General features: G+C 38.4%; 1 protein-coding gene across 2 annotated transcripts in view; it reads left to right on the top strand.

Moving 5' to 3' along the window:
* Positions 1-20,193, top strand: part of ACOT12 (acyl-CoA thioesterase 12) — a 31,379-nt gene that overhangs the window by 6,597 nt on the left and 4,589 nt on the right. Inside the window, exons 3-12 of one of the 2 annotated variants that reach the window (XM_055791386.1) lie at positions 508-568; positions 1,609-1,710; positions 3,920-4,052; positions 5,973-6,123; positions 9,491-9,610; positions 10,988-11,138; positions 12,915-12,970; positions 13,363-13,423; positions 14,908-14,991; positions 19,799-19,932. In XM_055791386.1, coding sequence (XP_055647361.1) covers positions 508-568; positions 1,609-1,710; positions 3,920-4,052; positions 5,973-6,123; positions 9,491-9,610; positions 10,988-11,138; positions 12,915-12,970; positions 13,363-13,423; positions 14,908-14,991; positions 19,799-19,932 — 1,053 coding nt within the window. The remainder of the gene's footprint in view (positions 1-507; positions 569-1,608; positions 1,711-3,919; positions 4,053-5,972; positions 6,124-9,490; positions 9,611-10,987; positions 11,139-12,914; positions 12,971-13,362; positions 13,424-14,907; positions 14,992-19,798; positions 19,933-20,193) is intronic. The other variant, XM_055791387.1, reaches the window with a different exon arrangement.

Here is a 20,193-nt window from a genome sequence, read left to right as displayed (position 1 = left end):
GCTTGGAATGTGAACTCTTTCCCCATCCTTCAAAGATGTTAAAGAGCAGGTTTTGTCCTGGGGTTATTTCCTGATATGCATGTATCTGTATGCTGGAGAAGGCACATGGAGTATATATTGTGTGGTTTTGCAGCTAGATATACTCAGTGATTTAGTGTAATTCCCAGCAAGATACGCCTTTGAGCTAAAGCAGAATCTAGGCCAAAATTTCTTGGAGGACCTGGGGCCTGGAGCACACTTGATGTCATACAGACACCAGCAAGAGGAGGGAATGCTAGTATTAAGCTTATGCAGTTTTCTGAGTGACTAAAATCACTATTGAGCGTGATTGAAGTCTGGCTGATGAATAACAGAGCCAAAGCTTTTACAGTTCATTTTTAGTACAGTTTGGAAGACAGACTGATTAATGAGATTTGCTTCACTACTATCAGGAATACCTGGAGGAGCAGGTTCAAGCCTTTATTAAGCTGCATGATTATATACCATACGATGCTGTTGTCTTGACAGGGTTGGACAAATTATTACCATCAAAGCAAAGGTGAACAGAGCATTCAAAACCAGCATGGAGGTAAGAGATCATCACTCTTATTCCTAACAATATTTAAATTAGGAGAGAGGTGGGAGGAGTGGAGGAATGCAACATGGGTCCAGTCTTATTTGCTTCAGAAGGAGCTTTGTGCAGCTATCTGAACAATGACACTGCCTAATGAAATTCTGGTTTCATAATAACTGTTATAGTTGCATGTTTCCTGTAAAATCATCCATGTCAAATTAGAACCTGGACACTGAAGACTTAAAATCTCTGGCAGGTGTAATGGACAGGAGTGGTGTTGATCCAGTCCAAAGCTATTGGCCTCTAAGCAGTCTTAGATCAGAGCTTGGGTCCACTGAATAGGTGGAGTTCTAAGTATTTTTGAAACTTCTGATACCAAAATATTTATCTTAGGTGTATGCATATTCTTACTCTTCATATTGTAACAAGTATGCAATGCATTGCCCATTCACTTGAAATCAGATTTGAGCCTTAAAGGTACTTTTCTCTGCATTGCACCCAAGTCCAATTCTCATTAGTACTAGTCGGAGTGATGTATCTCACAGAGAAAGTATTCCAAAAGGTTCTAAAAAGTAGAAAAAATTAAAAAAAATCAGAAGCTTTGATGCACGTCAGGCTTGTTTCCCAGGATCAAATACAGTGTTTCACCTTCAAGTGTTCCACTGTGTTTTACACCTTTATACAGACTTTTCGCTGACACAGATCTTAGAAACGTTCAGATGGGAACTCCAAACGGCACACAAGTAAATGGAAAGAGATATCCATAAACCTAAATCTAAGTGTCTTTCCAATTTTTTATTTTACCTTACAAGTGATGCTAGACAGACATACACAGTTGTACTAAAAAGCTTTTCAGAGCTCAGCAAATCTTGTGATGTTCTTTTGTGGTCAGAGATATATTAGTGATAGCGGAGTAGGATTCCTACCTTTTTTCTTCTAGGTTTAAAAGATTGGATGTGATTAATTTTATAAATACTGCACCATTTTCTTTCAACTCAGCTGACGATGTAAATACCTTTTTTTGTCTTCTTCCTCCACTGCCTCCTTCCTTGTAGGTTGGCATCAAGGTTATAGTACAGGACATTTTGACTAATGTTGAAAAAATTGCGAGTGTGGCATATGCAACATACGTAGCCAAACCACTGGGTGCTGGAAAGGTATTCTTTCTGTTTTCTTCTGTGCTTGAAGTTACTGGGACTGAGTTTCTTTGAAATAATCCAACTTTTCTCCTTGTGAAACACATGAAAATGTTCATACCTGTCTACTCTGCTCAGTAATAGGAAAACGGCATGAAGTCCAGACTTCATCGAGCTATTTTTTTCCCCCATATCTCTGCTCTGAAATTGTTAGGCTTTTTTTATTGTTTCTACTTTCTCTTGCACATTTGCTAGTAATAGAACTGGTGTCTTTGTAAGGGCTGCAATATTGTCAGAAGCAAGCACTAGGAGAGAGATCCCTGTGAGTCTGCACTGTCTCTCTCCTTTTCGGAAACTGACCTATATACTTTGAAATCTGCAAGCATATTGGTGTGGGGCTTCTTTATCCTTCATTTCCCCTTTTGAGGAGGTTATTCAGACATCACTATTCAGATAGAAGACATTATTTTTAAGCTAGCTTCCCATCTAAATTAATTCTTTGCCATTTATGTTAATTAGTTTTCATGCCAATTTTATTTCTTCTCCCCAGTGTTTGGCTCCCTGGAGGCATTTAGAAATCAGTCACGGTACTGTTAGCCTAAACACTGCTGTGCCAAACAGGCACAGTTCTTTTCAACTTCTCATACAAGAAAGGCAAAATATTCCTCAGATCCTCTTAATAAAGTTTTTATGTAATATTCTACAGTGTTGAACATGAGTGACTAAAATCATGTATATGAGTTTCCTGTTTCATTCAATGTGTTATGACAATGCATCTGCCCTTTTAACATCCACTGCAGATTGGCAGAGAACAGTCATCCCATGAGCAATTAATACATCCAATAATTTCTCCTTTCTTTTCTGCAATGATATACTACAGTTTGCAGAAGAAACAAATCAGAACAGTTTTACCAAAATTAAAGTCTGGCTTGTCTGTGAAAGTTTAGTGACTAAATTGATTAACCTGAAAGCACTAATATAGTATAAGTTATTGTTTGATATCATATTCATGGCATCAACCTAGTTACCTTTTGCCCACATTTCCAGGGAGGTTAATTCAGGATTAAATTGGTGATGATTAACTAAAATCAGGCTTAAGGCAGGAATGCCCCAGAGGGAGTCTGAGGCTTCAGTTCAAATTCCATCACAAATTAAAGTCCTGGAGAAATTAAAGAACATTTTCCAAATCCACTTTTCTGAACTGTTGCTAAAGTTGTGTAGAGAGCCAGAGTACGTACTCCCCATTTTAATCTTTTGGCTGGGCCTTCTGAAAAAAGGAAGCTCTTGAGAAGGGCCAGAAAGGAAGCGAGGAAACTGCAAGAGGGTTTAAGTGAAGACTCAAAGATTGAAAAATATTAGCAGCAACCACTGCAGGATGTAGAATGTTGAATTTGTCTGTTTGTAGGGCTTCTGCATTATTTTAAGGTTTCTGAGGCCAGACCGTGTAGACAAATCACACAAGTGACTGTTCTGTGGCACCTCTGCAGTATTTATCTAAATGTAATAATATTCTTAAGCCAATACAGGTATGGAGTCAGTTTGTCATTGAACTGACGTACATGGGAATTTGCACTTAGGGGAGAAGAAGGTCTGATCTGGGCAAGAGAAGGGTGCGTGTCTGGGCTCAAGTAGCATTTTGGGTGTAAATCTACAGTCTGAAGCTGCACCAAGCGCTGAGTGTTCATGTGTTCCTCCTCACCCACAGAAAACCAGTGCTTCTTGAAAACTGGTCCTCAGATAGATGAATAGGCTGTGTGACTATGGAGTGAATTGTGAAAGCCAGAGTGGACTATTTGTGTTGGGAGGAGGAGTGGGCTCTGGGAAATGATTTCCTGTAGACTGCACCACTGATCAGCACAACTGGATTATTTTTCTGATAGAAAAATTCAATACTCAAGGCTTCGTATTAAGACCTCCTTTTTTTTTTTTTTTCTTTTTTCCCCCCTTTTTCTTCTTTAAATGAGAACTGCCTTAAATTGTGTGTGCTGTCATGGATGTTTGTATTTGGAAGCTAAAAGCACTTTGTCATTGAATTTTAACAAATGATTCTGAAAGGATAATGCAGAATCTCTTGCACTTTTAACTCTGCACTTGTGTGTATTAATAGAACTTGTCATCTTAGTTGATAGCAAAAGGTTGTAGAAAACGCTGATGCCATTTTAAGTTCAAAGTGCACTTTGTTATGATTATGGCATTCAGAACCTTTTTTTTTTTTTTTTCATTTACATAGATTGAATTAGATCCTGTAAAGCTTCTGTCTACGGAAGACCAGTTGGAGCACACCCTGGCTATTGAGAGAAGAAGAATCCGACTGGGCTATGAACAGCTCTTTCAGAACCTAATGCGGGAGAGTAATAAGGAAGGTGATTACTGTTGTCAGCATAGAAGATGAAAAAAATTACTTAGGGGCATCTGGAAGGGAGGAAGAAAGCAGACAAAAGATCTGAGTAGAGCTCCTTGGGATTGTGGTATCACGTAGAGAAGTGTGTGCCAGATTCTTGAGGGTATGTAAGGGAGGTATTCTAATAGAGTGGTATTTCTTTGTCTTTTAGAAATTCCAGATTTAAAAATGCAGGATTGAAGGCCAAGCATGCATTAAATAGATGTGAAATGCAGGCCTTCATGCAGGTTGTATGTGTAAGGTTTAACAGTTTACACAGAACTTTGCAGCACTATAATAAAATCCTATGACACTAGTTGCAATGTAGATAGAAGGATAAAATTCACTCAGGTTTATGGCTGTGTCTTTGCAAGAAAGTGCTAAGAACTATGCTTACGCTGTGAGATCATTCCCAACAAGCAGAAGAAACTTCATTACGTGGAGGTCAAAACAGGTAAAAAAAGATTTAAGCTCCTCATGACCAAATCAGAATAACTGAGAGGGGAAACAGGTTTTTCTTTATTTCTGATACTTACCTTGTTCTTAAAGACAGTTGTGCTCAAAAGTTTCTGTGTTCCCCTGCAAAAGAAATTATTCACAACAGTTAAGAAATATGCTGGTATTTGGAAGATCTGAGCCGTAACTCCGTATATAAACAACAGACGTTATGTGGGTTTACTGAAGAAAGATTAAACCTGTTGTAAATATAAATTCTAGTCTTAACAATTTTATAAGACTGTGTAGAACGGAAGAGACTTGTTTGCTACAAGCAAACAAATTATTTGTCTTCATGGTAACTGTCCCACAGGAGACAGCTTAATACCACGAAAGACAAATCAGAGGTTGATGACTTTTGTTTCCACTGCCTTGTCTGGAAACTTCCTCAAAGGATATCATTGTTAGCACTGATTCACCTCCTTAAAGAGGTGAAACAAGCAAAATAGGGGAAAGAGAGAAGAAAATAGTGCATGTAAATTCTGCCAGTTAACAAAATAGGTAGAAATCATATCCAGAAAGGGAAGTTTGTCTCCTGAATGAATCTTACGCAAAAACTTAAGTAGGTCCAAAGTGCGAGTTAGTCAAATGTGCCCACATAGATATATATATAATCATAAAGTTAGTTAATTATGGCAAAAGTCAAAAGTACAATTCAGGTCAAGTAGCTTCTAGTGCAGATGCCCACTTTGAAAATGACTGCTGTCATCTCATGCTTAAATCTGTTCTTGCAAAGTAGAACTGAAAAAACGGGGATTAGCGTGAGGACGTGTGGCTAAACATTTGAAAGTGGAATTGGAAATGCTCAGATAGTGGAAGGTGGTTACTGATTCAGATCCCATATTTCTCTCTTTTGTGTGTTCTATATTGTCTCTGGTAATCACAAGATTTGTAAGAGATTATGAAATAATCGTGTCATACTCTAACCTTAATTAGACACATTTGCACAGATGCCTATCACGCGTGGTAGTCAAAGTCTATGAAAGGCATTTAAATAAGTGATAAACTGCTATGACAGCATCAGTTAGAGGTCATGCATAGCAACAACCATGAATAATCACAAGCATGTGCTGACGCTGCTGGCTGCTTGCATTCACAGCGAGCCAGGTTTCACCGTAACTGCTTCTGACACAGCTTTAAAGGATATAGTGAGAGCTGAGAAGGATCACTCTGCTGTGATCGACTGTGGGGTGCACCATTCCCCACTTCTTAACGTCTTTTGGAAAGCAGAGCAAATCTTCAGCCTCTTGCTTCCCTTGCAAAGAACAGAGGTCTTCTGCATCTTTCTTTCTTTGTTCTTTTTGTTGTGCCTGGAGAAAATTGCACACTTTAGTAACAGGGGTATTTTCTTCTTGGTTGTCAGTTACTAGTTGAAATTATTCATTAATACATTGCTGCCGTATTTCAGTTATCTTTGAAGAGGAAGGTGCAGTTTCAACTGACCTTACTTATGTACAGAGTATTGAGCTTGTCCAGCCTCCTCATGCTAACCATCATGGAAACACTTTTGGTGGCCAGATCATGGCTTGGATGGAAGCAGTGGCAAGTATTTCAGCAAGGTACTTTTCTACATCATAGTCTTTGCATATGGTTGTAAATGGATGTAATTTTAATATTATATCACAGGGATTTATTTTATGAAAAAAACAGACCCAAGCCTTTGTGACTTCTTCCTTCTCGGATTGAAGGAGGCTTTTGAACTATTTATGTGGTACAGTTCCCACAGTACCCCACACCACTGTGGGAGTCAAATATTATTCTTCTGTTACACATGCACACCCTAAGGCAAAAGAAGCTGTTATCCTCCTGAGAATCTCTGCAGAAAGTCAGCATTGGACATAGGAATAGAAACTTGGCCTCCCCATAGTTGGTGCAGTGTTTTAAAAGCATAGTTGTTAAGTCAGGATAAAACTGATATTGACCCTGTATCAATTGATATCCAAAAATGAACAGCCTTCTAAATCTTAGTCTGCAGTTCCTTATGCTAGAAGAAAGAATAAGTCAGAGAAGAAGGATCAAAAGAAACAGATCCTGTGTTGTTGGTGTGCACACAGAATGGATGTATAATCATCATCAAGTCACAACTTTTCAGAGTCCCACATACTATGGGTTGTAATATTTTTAGCAGTTTAAAGGGCTCTGACATCTTCAGGTAATAACTATATAAGTAGTTTTGTGACACTGTCTAGTGCTGCTTCTTACTGTGGCCTAGAGATAAACTCATTTAATTTCTCTTCCCCTGAAATTAAGCTGTTGTTTTTCTCCCTCCTTGTTCTTGGACGCTGTACAAAGCTTCTTTGTAAGCAACACTTGAGTTTCATTTTGAATTCTCCTTACATACCAAGTGACCTAATTCACTGCAGGGATGTTAGTAATGTTTTTTTGCCTTTTAACTTTAATAATTAAATGACTTCTCCATTAATTATTCATATAGTTTTGATTTGTAGCCAGTAGTTGTACTGATAACAACAGATTTTTCTTTAGAGGTTGGATAAACAGCTTGTTTTAGTAACATTAGAATGCACTGACCTTACCCTGGTGTGTCATTTCATTGGCTTCAAAGGGATTGTTTCAGATTTTTGCCATAATATTGTCCACAATATTTACCTGTTTTCATTTCATAAATTTTACCTAGTGAGAGTCACATTTAGGTTTAAAAGGAGAAGGAAAATATCAGCAAACCAAGTACTGTAAAAACTCAGAGGTAATAGATGTCAAACATGATTTGTCGTATTGAAATTTTCAGAAATAATAGCTGTTGACAGAGGCTTGTGGAAAACAGAGATTTTGTAGTTTATGCATGAGAAATAGCTAGTCTCGCTACAAACCTTTTGTGAGGTGAATCACAATTAAACCTGACCTTCGAAGGTGCCAGTTAAGAGTTGCTACCTTACAGACCACAAACTCTGATGGAGGAACTGAAGAGGAGGGCTAACCCTTGACAAATGATTCTCTAAGGGCATTTTAAAGGTTACTCACCCTCCTTCTCCCCTCTCCCTTTCCCACCCCCACTTACTTGGCTGGACAGTAAATGAAAATCTTGCAGATAGCAATAAAGCCATTTGAATATGAATAACATTATTTTGATCTGTACCTTCTTACTTCTTACACTTGCAAGTTAAAGCATTCAGGGCATAGTTTTCCAGGAAAAATGGAATATTTAGGCCATATTTCTGTTTTGTTCCTTTTATTTCAATACTCCTGTATTTGCATCTTTATAGTGAACATTGCAAATAACATCACCATTTAGCATTTTAGATCAGAAGAGCAAATTATTCTTAATGAAATTACAAAGTCATTTGAATATATTAGTCTACTAAAAAGATGTACCAGTCAATTAATTAGCTACAGATAATTGTGTGCATTTAACAATACTGGTACATTAGTTTGCGGAGTGCAGCCGAGTTAAAATCTAGGAACACTGCAAAGCTGTATTTCCAAGTTGAAAAACTGCACAATGAAAAATCTGTTCCCAGATGTGTATATGTGATTCTTAGTGAGGAGTTTCGCACACATGCATGCGGAGAGAGAATGTCTTTTCAAAGTCTAAAAATAAATGGCATTATTGTATATTGTTCCCTATTCATGTGATGCACAGAAATTCCAGTAAAGAGTCGGGGGTTGACTATGTTTAGAACTGCTGAAGAAACCTGATTTTTGCCCACTACAGAGAGCTTGCAAACTAGATCCCAATTCCACAAACCCTTAAGCTGTATCTGGACTGCAGGGTTCTTTTTTCTGGAATATCTGTGAAGGTCAGAGAAGTGATGAGTTGTTGAAAGTCCCTAGCGTAGAAGATACAGTATTGCAAAACTTTTCCTTCAGCAGTATAACTGGGTTTGATCAGGTATATATCTGTTTGTCCACTGTACTGGTCCAAAGAGCAGCTTTGCTAGCACACTCATGGGAGGGCTACTTGCCTGTCATGATCTTCTGCACTAGACCTGCAAAGTTTTACCAGAGTGGCTACAGCCTGTTTCCCTAGCAGTTCAAAGAGATCCAGTAGGACAACCCAGCTGTACCTGACTATATGTAATTGAGCACAGTGCAGGATCAGGTCTGAAATAAGAAAAGACAGCTGAGGTGACACACTATGCAATTTGAAGAACAAAAGGAACAGAATTACTAAGATTTGTGTGTTTGTAATACACTGTTGTGCCCTTTGAAATACAGACAACAGTTCTGTGTTTCTGAATTCATGTCATTAGTTCAACATTGTTCTATCCCTTTGTATGTGCAAAGATGAGTTTCCCAGCTCAGCACCAGTAGTGAACTGCACATAATTTAGTAAAACAGAGCAAATTAAAAAAAAAAAACAACCAAAAACCCAAATCTAACTGTGCATTTGGAAATTATATTAAGATTTTTATTTCATAGAACGCTAGCAGAAAACATCTGACAAACAAGCAAAAAAATACAAATATTAAAAAGACTAGATAGACTGACATTGCTTTGCTTGAACACTGTTTTTGGTGCTCAACATTTCTGCTCAGGTTTCTTTTCATTGTTTAAAAGACTTTATGATCTGGCGTTTTTATGTACTGAGCAATATCCTACTCCCCAAGTGATCATACAGAGATTAATGAAACTCTGTGAAGTAAGTGGTTACTCTGTAGGTAAGGGATTCATGGTCTGGCTCCAAAAGAAAGTAATACCAAACAGCAATAATTAATTATTTGGTGTTTGTAAAGTGTGTTGAGAATGAAACAGCATGACATAGGTGATATTATTATGACTGAGGATTGAATTAATATGCTCTTGGAGCTGAACATAGTAACTGTATTTCAGTGGGTTATGGAATAAGTTGGTGTGACAGAGTGATCTTCTAGGTTGTGCAAACCTTATTGCTCTAAATCACTACTCGCTTCAAGCCTAAGGAGGTTCTTTAACACCTTTGCTTTCCTTCTCTCTTGCTTTCTTTTTCAGCCGCCTTTGTCGTTCATATCCCATCTTGAAATCAGTCAATATGTTTAAATTCTGGGGACCATCCGTCGTGGGTGACCGCCTTGTCTTCAATGCAATTGTGAACAATACATTTCAGAATAGGTAAAGCTCTTCATCTGCTTGTCTTCCCTGACTTCCAGGGAGTTCTGGATAGTTCTAGCTGTCAGTAGGATTTGTGGTATTGAATGATGATTTTTCAGCTGGAGTTTTGAGGAAGATGTCTGTATCTATAACTATCTGTCTATATGTGCTTTTGTTTTACTTTTCTCAGGGAAAGTTTTAAGAAAAAAATATTCTCTGATTTTCACTTTCTATTTTAAGATCATTTGTAATCAAATCCCAGTCGTGCAAACTCAAATTATAAATATCACTCTGAAGTTCAGGGATTTTGAAGGGGTGAATTCATCCTATAGCTTTGATTCTTCAGAATACTCCAGCTTGCTGTCAGGGTCTTCCTGGCTTGGCATGGGTTGACAGATCTGGGTTCTATTTATTGCTCTTTACTGGCAAAATTCATGCTTTGTTTATTTCTTCCCAGTATTCATTTGGGTGTATGCAGAGGTGAGGCTTTGCCAGTTGCATTTTGGGATAAATGGCTACAGCCCATGCTGAAATTTTACCTTTAGTTGAGTATATGGTCACTGTATGCATGAAACATAGCTCTAAACATGCTGAACATGTGCTCCTGGAATTCCGTGGTGTGCCTGTTGACTAGTCTTGTACAGATTCTGCCTGCTAATAGTTACTCTCTCTTTCCCTTTTCTATGCATCTGCTGTCTCCTCTGCAGTTTTAGGGCTACTGTTGTGTTTGCCTCACAGAGAACGGCTCTTGTCTGACCTTTGCCAAAGGGGTAGCACCACTCTGCTAGGCTATTTCCTCATGCACAGGAACTGCGCTTTGGATCAACAGACCCTCTGGTTATGCCAGGGGTGTGACGCAACTTAGATGGAGCGCTGTTCCAGCAGGCGGACATAGTCAGAAGTTGCAAGAAGTATAGCAAGACAAACCACGAGAAGGCAGAAGCTAAAGTAATTCCTTTTCCAAATTTTGTACACGGGACAAAAGCTATCCTGGCATTGCTCTTCTGTAGCTGTTTTCTTTGTAGGTGTATTTGGTCTGCGCAGAGTGCTAGCAGGGCATGTATTACCTTCATACTATGCTTCTGCTGCATGTCAAAGCAGTATCATCCTGTTCACTTTTGCTGTCTGTTCTCACAGTATGCTTTACTGGTGCTCGTATATTGCTACTTAGCTCAATTTTTGCTCTTTTTGTTAATGCTATTTAACTAGGGCCACCTTTTATTTTATTTCTGAAATGTGTCTGTTCAGACTGAGCAATTTATTTTGTATGGCACAGAAGGTATTTGAGTCAGACTTCCTGCACATAGGAAGGTATACAGCAACTCTTTTTAGTATGTCTCAGGGCTGCTTCTGTATCGCTTGTAGTAGCTCAATAATTAATTTAAACTTTTATTTCAGTGTGGAGGTTGGTGTCCGTGTTGAGGCTTATAACTGTGAAGAATGGATCAAGGACCAAGCACGGCATATTAACAGCGCGTTTCTCATTTTTAACACTGTAAATGACAAAGGAGAGCTGCTCACCTTCCCCAGAATAAAACCTACTACAAAGGTCAGCTCTCATCCTCAGGAGTAGGATGAATGCATACATGAGTTTATGTGGTCCAACCCAGAACACTGCATGTCACACATCCAGCCACTATAACCTTGCTGGGAAAGCAAGGACTAAGCAGGACACTGAAATGCATCTTCTTGCAGAAGAGAAAAACTCTTAACTGAAATGTTTGCCTTTGAGAGATTTGCCATTGTTAACTTCAGCCATCCAAATCTGAGAGGTGTAGTGGAAGGTACTAATCATTAGAAATTCTGTAGTGATTTGATGGACAGGGAAGAAGAATCTGCTTTTTGCAGATTTTTTCACCTGTCTATGTCCATCTTGTGTAATCTCCACTGACTGTAGATGAAACTTCGAAGTGTTCAGTGAACAAAGTTATATTTATAAGCCCTTAATGGAGATAAGAAATAGAGTTAATAAACACGTCTGTAGGAATCAAATCCCATGATGTGGGTGGGCTTTCCAGTTCCTTTGATGTGGAGAACTCTGCAGGTGTTTCCCTGAAAGTGATGCATGAAACAGAGCAGTTTGAATACTATTATTGATTATTTGCTGTGATGTCACCTGTCATTAACATTAATGACGAGATTTTTAGAGAGCCAGCATATAAAGAAATGAAACAAATATTTAACATCAGGGAACTTATGTTTTATAAGATGGCGACAAGTAGATCAAGGTGTCCTATCTGCTAGCTGAGGCAGTAAGGTTCACTGCTGCCCATTTCAGGCCGTTCCTAGGGGAAAAACTGACTATTCCTCTTGAAAAAGAAAAAAAAAAGAAAAAAAAGGAAAAAAAAAACCCCAAACCATAGCAGCTTAGCTCCTGTCAGAAAAATAGTGCTTCCCTTAAAGACCTGCCTAGAGAGGCATCTGCAAGCTAAGCATGAAGACAAGAACATGTATACCCATTCCTTCAGAGTAAAGCAAATGTATCTGGGAAAACTAGTATATGTTCAAGGTAGTTCAAACTTTCTGTGGCCATTTGATTGAAAGTGACAGCTGCTATGGCAGTGCTCTACAAAGCAGGCAAGACATGTCTTTAAAAATATTAGGTAGTCCTTGGTTTCAAGAAGGCTGAGGTGCACTAATCTGGAGATTCTTCTTATTCTAGAAGCTACATGTCAGCTTTTAAAAGCTGAGGAAGCTTTTCCAAAGTGGCATGTCCTTCAAGATTACAAGCCCTATTGACCTTTAATACAGTGTGGTGTGATGTATGCTCTAGGGTCACTTCTGGGTTTCAAAAAATTCACCCTGGCAGAGTAATAATAAGGGAAGAGAAAGACTTGCCAGCTTGAAAGGCAGATCATCTCTGTTTGCACAGTGCTTGCTCTGTGCCCTAGATCCATGTGCACTAAAACAGGAATTCTTCCATGCTTCCTTCATGCTTTGAACCTCAGATGATGATGAATTTGATTAGTAGTTTATTTGGTGGCTGTCACATTTAGAAATAGTAGAATGTGTGTGGTGCACTGCCCAGCTGCCACTGGTTTAGGACCAAAAAGAGAGGAATATGCTCCTGTGATACAATTTTCTTATCAGATTGTTTTTGCAAACTTAAAGGAATATTGTCACGTCAAAAGTAAACCACTGACTCAGGTTAATCTGGGGAAAGGCCAATGTACAGAGTAAAATTCTTTATTTATTTGTAATACACCTCTGGCATTTGTCCATCTGTAATGGACAATGGACAAAAGAAATAATTTTTAGTTTTCTTTTTTTAGACTGTGTTCTAAAATAATTGGATGCATTACTGTCTGGTTTACTTTTTATAAAGGATGGTTTGAGGCGATATCATGGAGCTATTGCCCGAAGGAGAATTCGATTAACCAGGTATTGTTGGGTTACAATGAGAACATGGTTTTGAAAACTGAATTTTTAATATATCCTCTAAAAAAGTGATCATTTGTTAAGTAGTCAAAAGTCTCCTCAAACATAACAGTTATGTTGGTTAACTTCGCAAGTAATTTTGCCTGAGTTGCATTGAAATTATTGGAGGCTATTTGTCTCAAAAATACTTTGTTTTGTAGATTGGTTTGTTTCCCTCTCTTTCTTGGAAGAAAAAGGAGTTGTTGCAAACCTGCCTTGCAACAAAAAATGGATTAAATTCCTGTAAAGTATTTAGAAGACACTTGAGCCTATAAAAGTTATTTGGTTTAGCACATATAGAAGAAAGTGTGAAGAACCAATTCATGCTATTATTCTTCTTTTTAATTTTGTTCTAGAAAATGCATGCTGTCCGCTAAACAAGACAAACCTTCTGATCCCTGGGAGAGAAGCAACCAGGTAATCCGTAGACCATGTCCTATTATTTACTTGCATAAAATAGTGTATTTGTACTCTTTTGGGATGTGTAAAAGAGTTGTACAGGCTATATCCTTTTCCAAAGTGGACATTCTGCACTTAAGTGTTATGATAGTTATGGAAGAATGGATAAATATGTAATAAAATGAATGTGGGGTTTTTTCTCCTGAAAAAAAGACAGTAGATTCTTCACTATTGATTTAAGAATAAGTTTCAAACAAAAACTTAAAAGACAGACTCTTTTAGCAAGTGGTCCCTTAAGCAGCTGAGCTATAAAGTCTCCTGCAGATTTATATCCCAGTGTCCCCAGTTTTTTAAAAAGCTGAATACTGCTATAGAGGAATCAGGGGTGTGTGGTGGTGGTGGTGGTGGGTTTTTGTCCTTTATCCAGCCACTGACTTTCTCAAAAATTGCTGTGAGGAGACCATTTAGTAAGTGCTAGAAGTGTGGGGTAAGACGTGGCAATATCAACAGACAGATGAACCGTGAAATCGTGTAAACTTTGTTTCTATGGGAAAGAGAGGCGAAAACATACGTTTGTTCCTAAATATGCTGCATCAAGTGGTATGTGTTTCTGGTTGGGATGTGCTAGGCCATAGAATGTGCCTGTGTCGTGTAATGAATAGTGGTGAATCTGAATTTAGATGGATTTATAGACACCCTAAATTTTGTTCCAGTGTGATTTTTTTGTGGTTAAATTTTCCTTGCATTTAAGATCTCAGTGGCTCCCAGAAATTTTACTGGGTCTTTTCCCGTTGCTTGAAAAAATAAATGAGAATTTTAATGCAGGAAGTGATTTGCTGTTAACAGTGGCATCTTCATTGAAGCAGCATTTCTTTCATGGAAAACAATAAATATAAATATGCACACCATGATAAAAATGGCTTAAAGATTTATTTAATATTAGATTAAAACCTGTCAATAAAGACTCTAAGACTGTATTCTCTTTATACAGTGGTTAAATGAGAACTCTATCCACTGTAGTCAAGCATAAATAATGGATAAATTTGCACTTTCTCTGCTCTGACCCTGCTGTGTAAGGCAATTGCCAAGATAGACCACAGCTTGATAGCGATGAAGAGGTTAATTTTCTAGTAGATTTCCATTATTTAGGAGGAAGCTGAACAAAACTGTTAATTTAGTGGTCTGAGAGGTTACCTGTATTATCTGTTGTGGTCACAGTTCTTCCGCGCTCCTTTATAATTGGAGAAGCTGAAAGTAATATTTAGTTGTTGTTTAATTAGGGTTGTTTTGCTGACAACCATGTGAGCACGTAATCTAGCTGTTGAAAGCATTTAATTCAGAGATTACTGGACTGTGTTTTCTGGAAGGAAAACACTTATGGAAAAATACACAATTTTTTAGCGGTTGAGAGGTAATAATAGCAAAAGAGCATCCCATTTCTGCAGTGTTTCATGAAATGTACCTTTACCCCTTTGTTTTCAGAAATGTATCTTATGTTTCAGGCATATGTGAGTTACAGCAATATAGCTGCACTGACACACCTGGCAGCAAAACCTGGATGGGAAATAACCCGTACACTGGATGATGTAAGTGCATATTTGTGGAACAGCTACACAGCCACTTAAGTTATGTTTCACCATAAGAGATGGGTGCAGAAAAGCAGTGTTTTACATCTGTAAATAAATACATTGGCTTGACAGTGTTGGTTTTAGTGTGGCTAGGGCTGAAAACCGAAACTCCGAGGGTCTCCCTGAAATGCTGCAAATCAATCTCTGATTGTCCAGAGTGCTGTGCAACCTGGAAGTTCCATGGTGGAGTTCCAAGATGGTCTGAATGGCTGGTGAACATAGGACTTGGGATCCCAAAAGGACAGGCTTGCCAGCAACTGAGCAGTTGAGCTTGTTAAGCAACACACAGGAGAGTGTTAAAAGAGAAACTTGTACCTCATTTCTGTGAGGTGTTTTCTTTGCCACAACTAACGCGTTTCTGTGGTTTTGCTGAATTGTTTGATTCCAGCAAAACACCAAACTCGGATGTCTTTATTTAGGCGGTACTGTTGATGATCTGTGGTGCGTCAAACGTCACTGCGGTAAGCAAAAATGTGCATGGCAGTCTTAATATACTGTTTTTACCAGCTTTGCAGCATGGGAGATGTTTCCCAAGTAGCAGTGATTATCTTGTGGTGGTTCTAAGTGGGCCCTGCCAGCCGGCAGGTGGCAGCAATTTATATGCATTATTTTTCAGTCTCTGTCTTCTTAGAAAACCAGTTGATTCTTTTTTATGTATGTTTTTCCTTTCAGACATTTTCCTTTCTGCCCTTTTTCTATTAAAAAATAAAAAAGCCTGAAAGCAAAGCACCTTTCTGTTCATCGATCAGTGCTACTATAAGCTCAAAATCTTAAGGCTTGTGTAAGCCAGTTTTATGATAGGAAGATGTTGCTAAGAAAACCAATAGCAAGATCATTTAGCTGGGAAAACTCAGTTTTAACCTAGTTGCAGTGCATGTGTTCCAAACTATGGAGAGATATCTCTTAATGTTTGGTTTCTAAAACACAGTTAGTGACTGGCAGATTACTTTAAGATCATGTAGATTGAGAGATGTTTGGGGACAAGAAAAGGCTGTTACTTTTAGTAACTAATCTTTCAGTCTGACTTCCTGCATGTCACAGGCTATGAAAATTCACTTACTGATTCTTGCATCTAATCAGTAAGCTACTTGAGTAAGAGCATATATCAATCATAGGGAAATCCAGTGACAGCAAGTCTGCCAGTTCCAGGTGTAGGTTGTTCCAGTGGTTAATAACTTTCAGTAAACACTGTTGTGCCAAATAAATGACAGACAGCACTCACAGTGGAAAAAGCAAGCCTGAACAATCAAACTGAAACATTGAACATTACTTTCAAGCCTCTGCTAAGACTGTATTAATATCCATATGAAACTTCCTTTCTGCATCCACCGGCACTGCCACAATCTCAGTTTCTTTCTTTACCCTAAATGCTGGAAACCTGTAACAGAACCAGCGCCAAATGTTGTGAAGAAATTACTTCATACAAAAAACCCAAAACCAATCCACATCATGGATGACATTTTAAAACAGCATGATACTATTTCTCTCTCTCAGCAAGCCACCAGGTACATTCTAGTATTACTGGAGTCTGGAACTTTCTCCGCTTTTTGGATATCTTAAAATCATCTTGATAGTAATATCTGCTTCTAAGCCACTTAGACAATACCTGGTGGAAAACAGTAAGTAGCTGTTTTTTAGCTGTTCTTTCATCTAATTTCATCTTAAATCCAGCAAAATCTCGGGCAGGGTATAGAATGCAAATCACACTGATGTTGTCAATGGGTGGAGGATAGCCATCCATTCCCATTGTTATGGAAATTTCTGTAGAATTTGGCATTGCAATCATTAGATGTTCCTCAAAGAAGTGGCAGGGATCCACTTAGTAAGTCTTCTTTCTTATTTAGCATTTACTTGCAGGCATGAGGTAGACTGCTGACCAAGTGTGGATGCCAACAGTAGGCAGAGGGCACGCCTGTCTCCATGTGTGACTGTGTGCTTACCTCTAATTTAATGCACTAGGGGAATTAGATTTGCTCTTTGGTAAAGAAACCGAGAGTGAAACTGATCTTGGACTTTACCTATATAGCTCCTCCAGTCAAATTTAGATATGTGCTCAAATCCCTAAGTGGTATAGATGCAGCTCCAAGAAGGCTTTCTGCCAGCTCCAGTTAATAAAGTTTACTATCTTGACAAACATTTGTTTGTTTCACCTGTCACTGTTTCATGCTCACTTTTGTCACTTTTGCAAACATGAGCACAAGGGAGTATCCCTTAAGAAACTGTATCTAGCTCAGAACGTTACGTCATCTTTCCTTAAGCACTGCAGGCCAGCACACGCACATCATACCAGTCTTCTGTTCTCTGTGCACATGCACCAGCTCTTAACCCTTGTGCTTAGGGTACACAGCAGCATAGACACAGAACAACTACGTAGCCTTCTCTGACAGGCATGGGTAGCAGCATCTTCAGTCAAACAGATCTCTCCAGTGCTCATGAAATGGTTTCTTGGGAGAAACTGAAGGAACAAGTAGTAGGAATCAGGTGGTGCTGATCAGTGCTCTGCCTGAAAGCAGTTGTACTATGGGAAAGGAGACCGTCAAAGACATTAGACTGAACTGCATTTTGGGATGAAATATTCTAGTAGGTAGGTTTTGCAAAGCAGCATGTGCTTCTCTATATGCAGAGAATTTGTTCCCTTTTCCCTGGAACTAGAATGACCCCAAGCTGACTGACAGATTTTGAAGGTAGTAAGTGGCACTGTGAGCTCTTTGACATAGAGCCACAAGGCTTGCAGGCCTACAGTAATAACCTAGCCTTGCCAGTGTCCACTTAGCAGAGAGATGATTTGACAGCTGCACCTCCTACTTTGTTTTGTGATTTTTCAAGTCCAGAAGACTCCTAAGACACCATGATTTCTTTTCTATGCCTTACAGCAATATTGATCCATGCATCCTGAAGCTGGTTTCTGAAGCTTTTAGGCCTTTTGTTTTACGCCAAACTTTACTTCAGCAAGATGCTTACTGCATTAAGTTGGCGGTTCTCCCTATTCCAAAACATGAAAATATGAAAGTATACAAAGTTTGTTTTGTCGCACAAATGCGCTGTTAACCAAAAGATTGTTAATTTTCGATATAGCAAAAAAAAAAAAAAAAAAAAAAAGAGCAACAGAGGTGATGAAGCTTACAAATTTTGTATCACTTAAAAATAAATTCTGTTAAAACTTTCTAGGATTTGAGAAGCGATTTAGCACATCAGATTAAAAGTTGGGAATAAATTCTACTAATTCTAAGCACTCTCTTCTACCCATTTACTTCCATTATATAGGGTTTATGAACACGAACAAGCCCTTCTTTTGCAAGGATTGTGTGTACATTGTTATATACAGGTTATTCCTTTTGAATTCTCTGTGTTAGCATTTAGGCCTATGACTAGAAATAGACCCAAAATAATCAAGACAAGATACTGCAAACGTGGGACAAGAGAGGTAAAAGTAGTAGTTTTGAAACAGTTTTTCAGTATGTTCTGCGTATAACTTTTCAGTATAACTCTGCGTGCTCTGCTTCATAGTAAAGAATAGGGGAGGAAAAAAACCTATAGAAATCTTGGATAGGGAAACGTTGAGTCATATTAGGGGAAGGTGGCATAGGCCAACTGGTTTGCATGGACAAAGGGAGCTGAAGTAGTTGAACACTGCTAACTACTAATTAAAGACAAGCTACTGGACTGCATGGGTTGGAAAGGTGGATCAAGGAAGTAACCCATATATCATCCAAAATCATGCCTCTTAAATCTTAGAAAGTGCTTTTGTGAAAGTCTGGTCCCCTTTGGATGTCTCTAGATAAGCTCTCCAAAGCTGCAATGTGCAGGATTGCTGTATTTGTTCCAAAATACGTATGGCAGGGAGAGAAGTTGCTTGTTTTGTGTTATTTTGATAGTCTCACACATAGTGCAAGGACACTCGTCTCATCTAGTGCGGCCTCACTCCAGCTTGCTGCTGCTCACTAGTGTCACATTCAATGGATTCTAGTCTGTAGTTTCCAGTTTCTGGAAAGCTTTAAGTAGACATCACCTTTAGATACTTTACATAAACCTACCTCAATAAAGTGTCTTCCACTCCTTACTAATAAATTGTATGTTACCTTTACTTCTTGTCCTGTATTTATGCCATATTTCTGTAACTCAACCAGTTGGAAGGGCTGGGTTAAGAAAATGGTAGAATTCTGGACTGCTGCTGACCTGCCCAGGTTTAAAAAGTCCAGTCTCCTGTCACCAATCACTGATGCCAAATTCACAAAAAGAATTGTATGAGGTCCTCACATTGCTCCACCAGCTTTCAGAGTTAGTGAACTGAGCCCTCTGTGAGGAGACTTTCCGTAGCAAGGCTGAGAAGAGGCTTTTACCTTCATTCCCAAGTGGATCTTCTGTTGTTTGTGAAACTGATGACATCTACATGGTCCTGACAGAAGAAAAATACATTGAAATAACTCAGTTTTTTCCAAGGCAACTTCGGTATGAAGGGTATTTAAAGACTATATATGCATAGCATGAGAAAGAATTTATACTGGCCTGTAGTTCATTCAGTTCCACTTGCAAGCTAATTCAGCTGTTCTAACCAGGTGTAATTAAAACTGTGTGAAATCACAATTTTACATTGTGTATTTTCATGTAAAACTAATCTTCAATACTCATCTGCCTTTCATCTATCAGATACAGTGTCATAGGTACTCCTGAGGAAATCTGCTTAAGTCCTATACATGGAACGCTTGTGTTAAAATATTTATAGTAATCATTCTTTGGTTTTAATATGTTTTTCACTTTTTTTCAGATAAAAATATGGACTCATGAGGAGGGTGATATGCTGTCACTCAAAGTTGAAATGCAAGTGAAGATACCGTCACATCTAGCTTTCTCCCTTTTGTCTGACTTCAGATTCCGCCAACAATGGGACAAACATTTCTTGTAAGAACTTACTGTTCTTTGAGACTGTTCGAATCCACTGACAACTAACCTTTTCTGATACAAGTATTTTTTGAGATGTTGGCACTTTTCTATGTAATTAAGAAGAAATTCCTGTAACAAGTTGACATTAAATATTCTTTAGTTAAAGTATTGGGTATTTGTACCTTAAAAATAAAAATTTACTTCTTCTTAGTCTGATTTTGCCCAATTGCCCTGGACAGTCAAAAGAGAGAACTGGGACAGAGGTTGCCCTTTTCTAAA

The sequence above is a fragment of the Falco peregrinus genome, chromosome Z (genome assembly GCF_023634155.1).
Source record: "Falco peregrinus isolate bFalPer1 chromosome Z, bFalPer1.pri, whole genome shotgun sequence".
NCBI lineage: Eukaryota > Metazoa > Chordata > Aves > Falconiformes > Falconidae > Falco > Falco peregrinus.
This window is presented reverse-complemented; position numbering and strand designations above follow the sequence as displayed.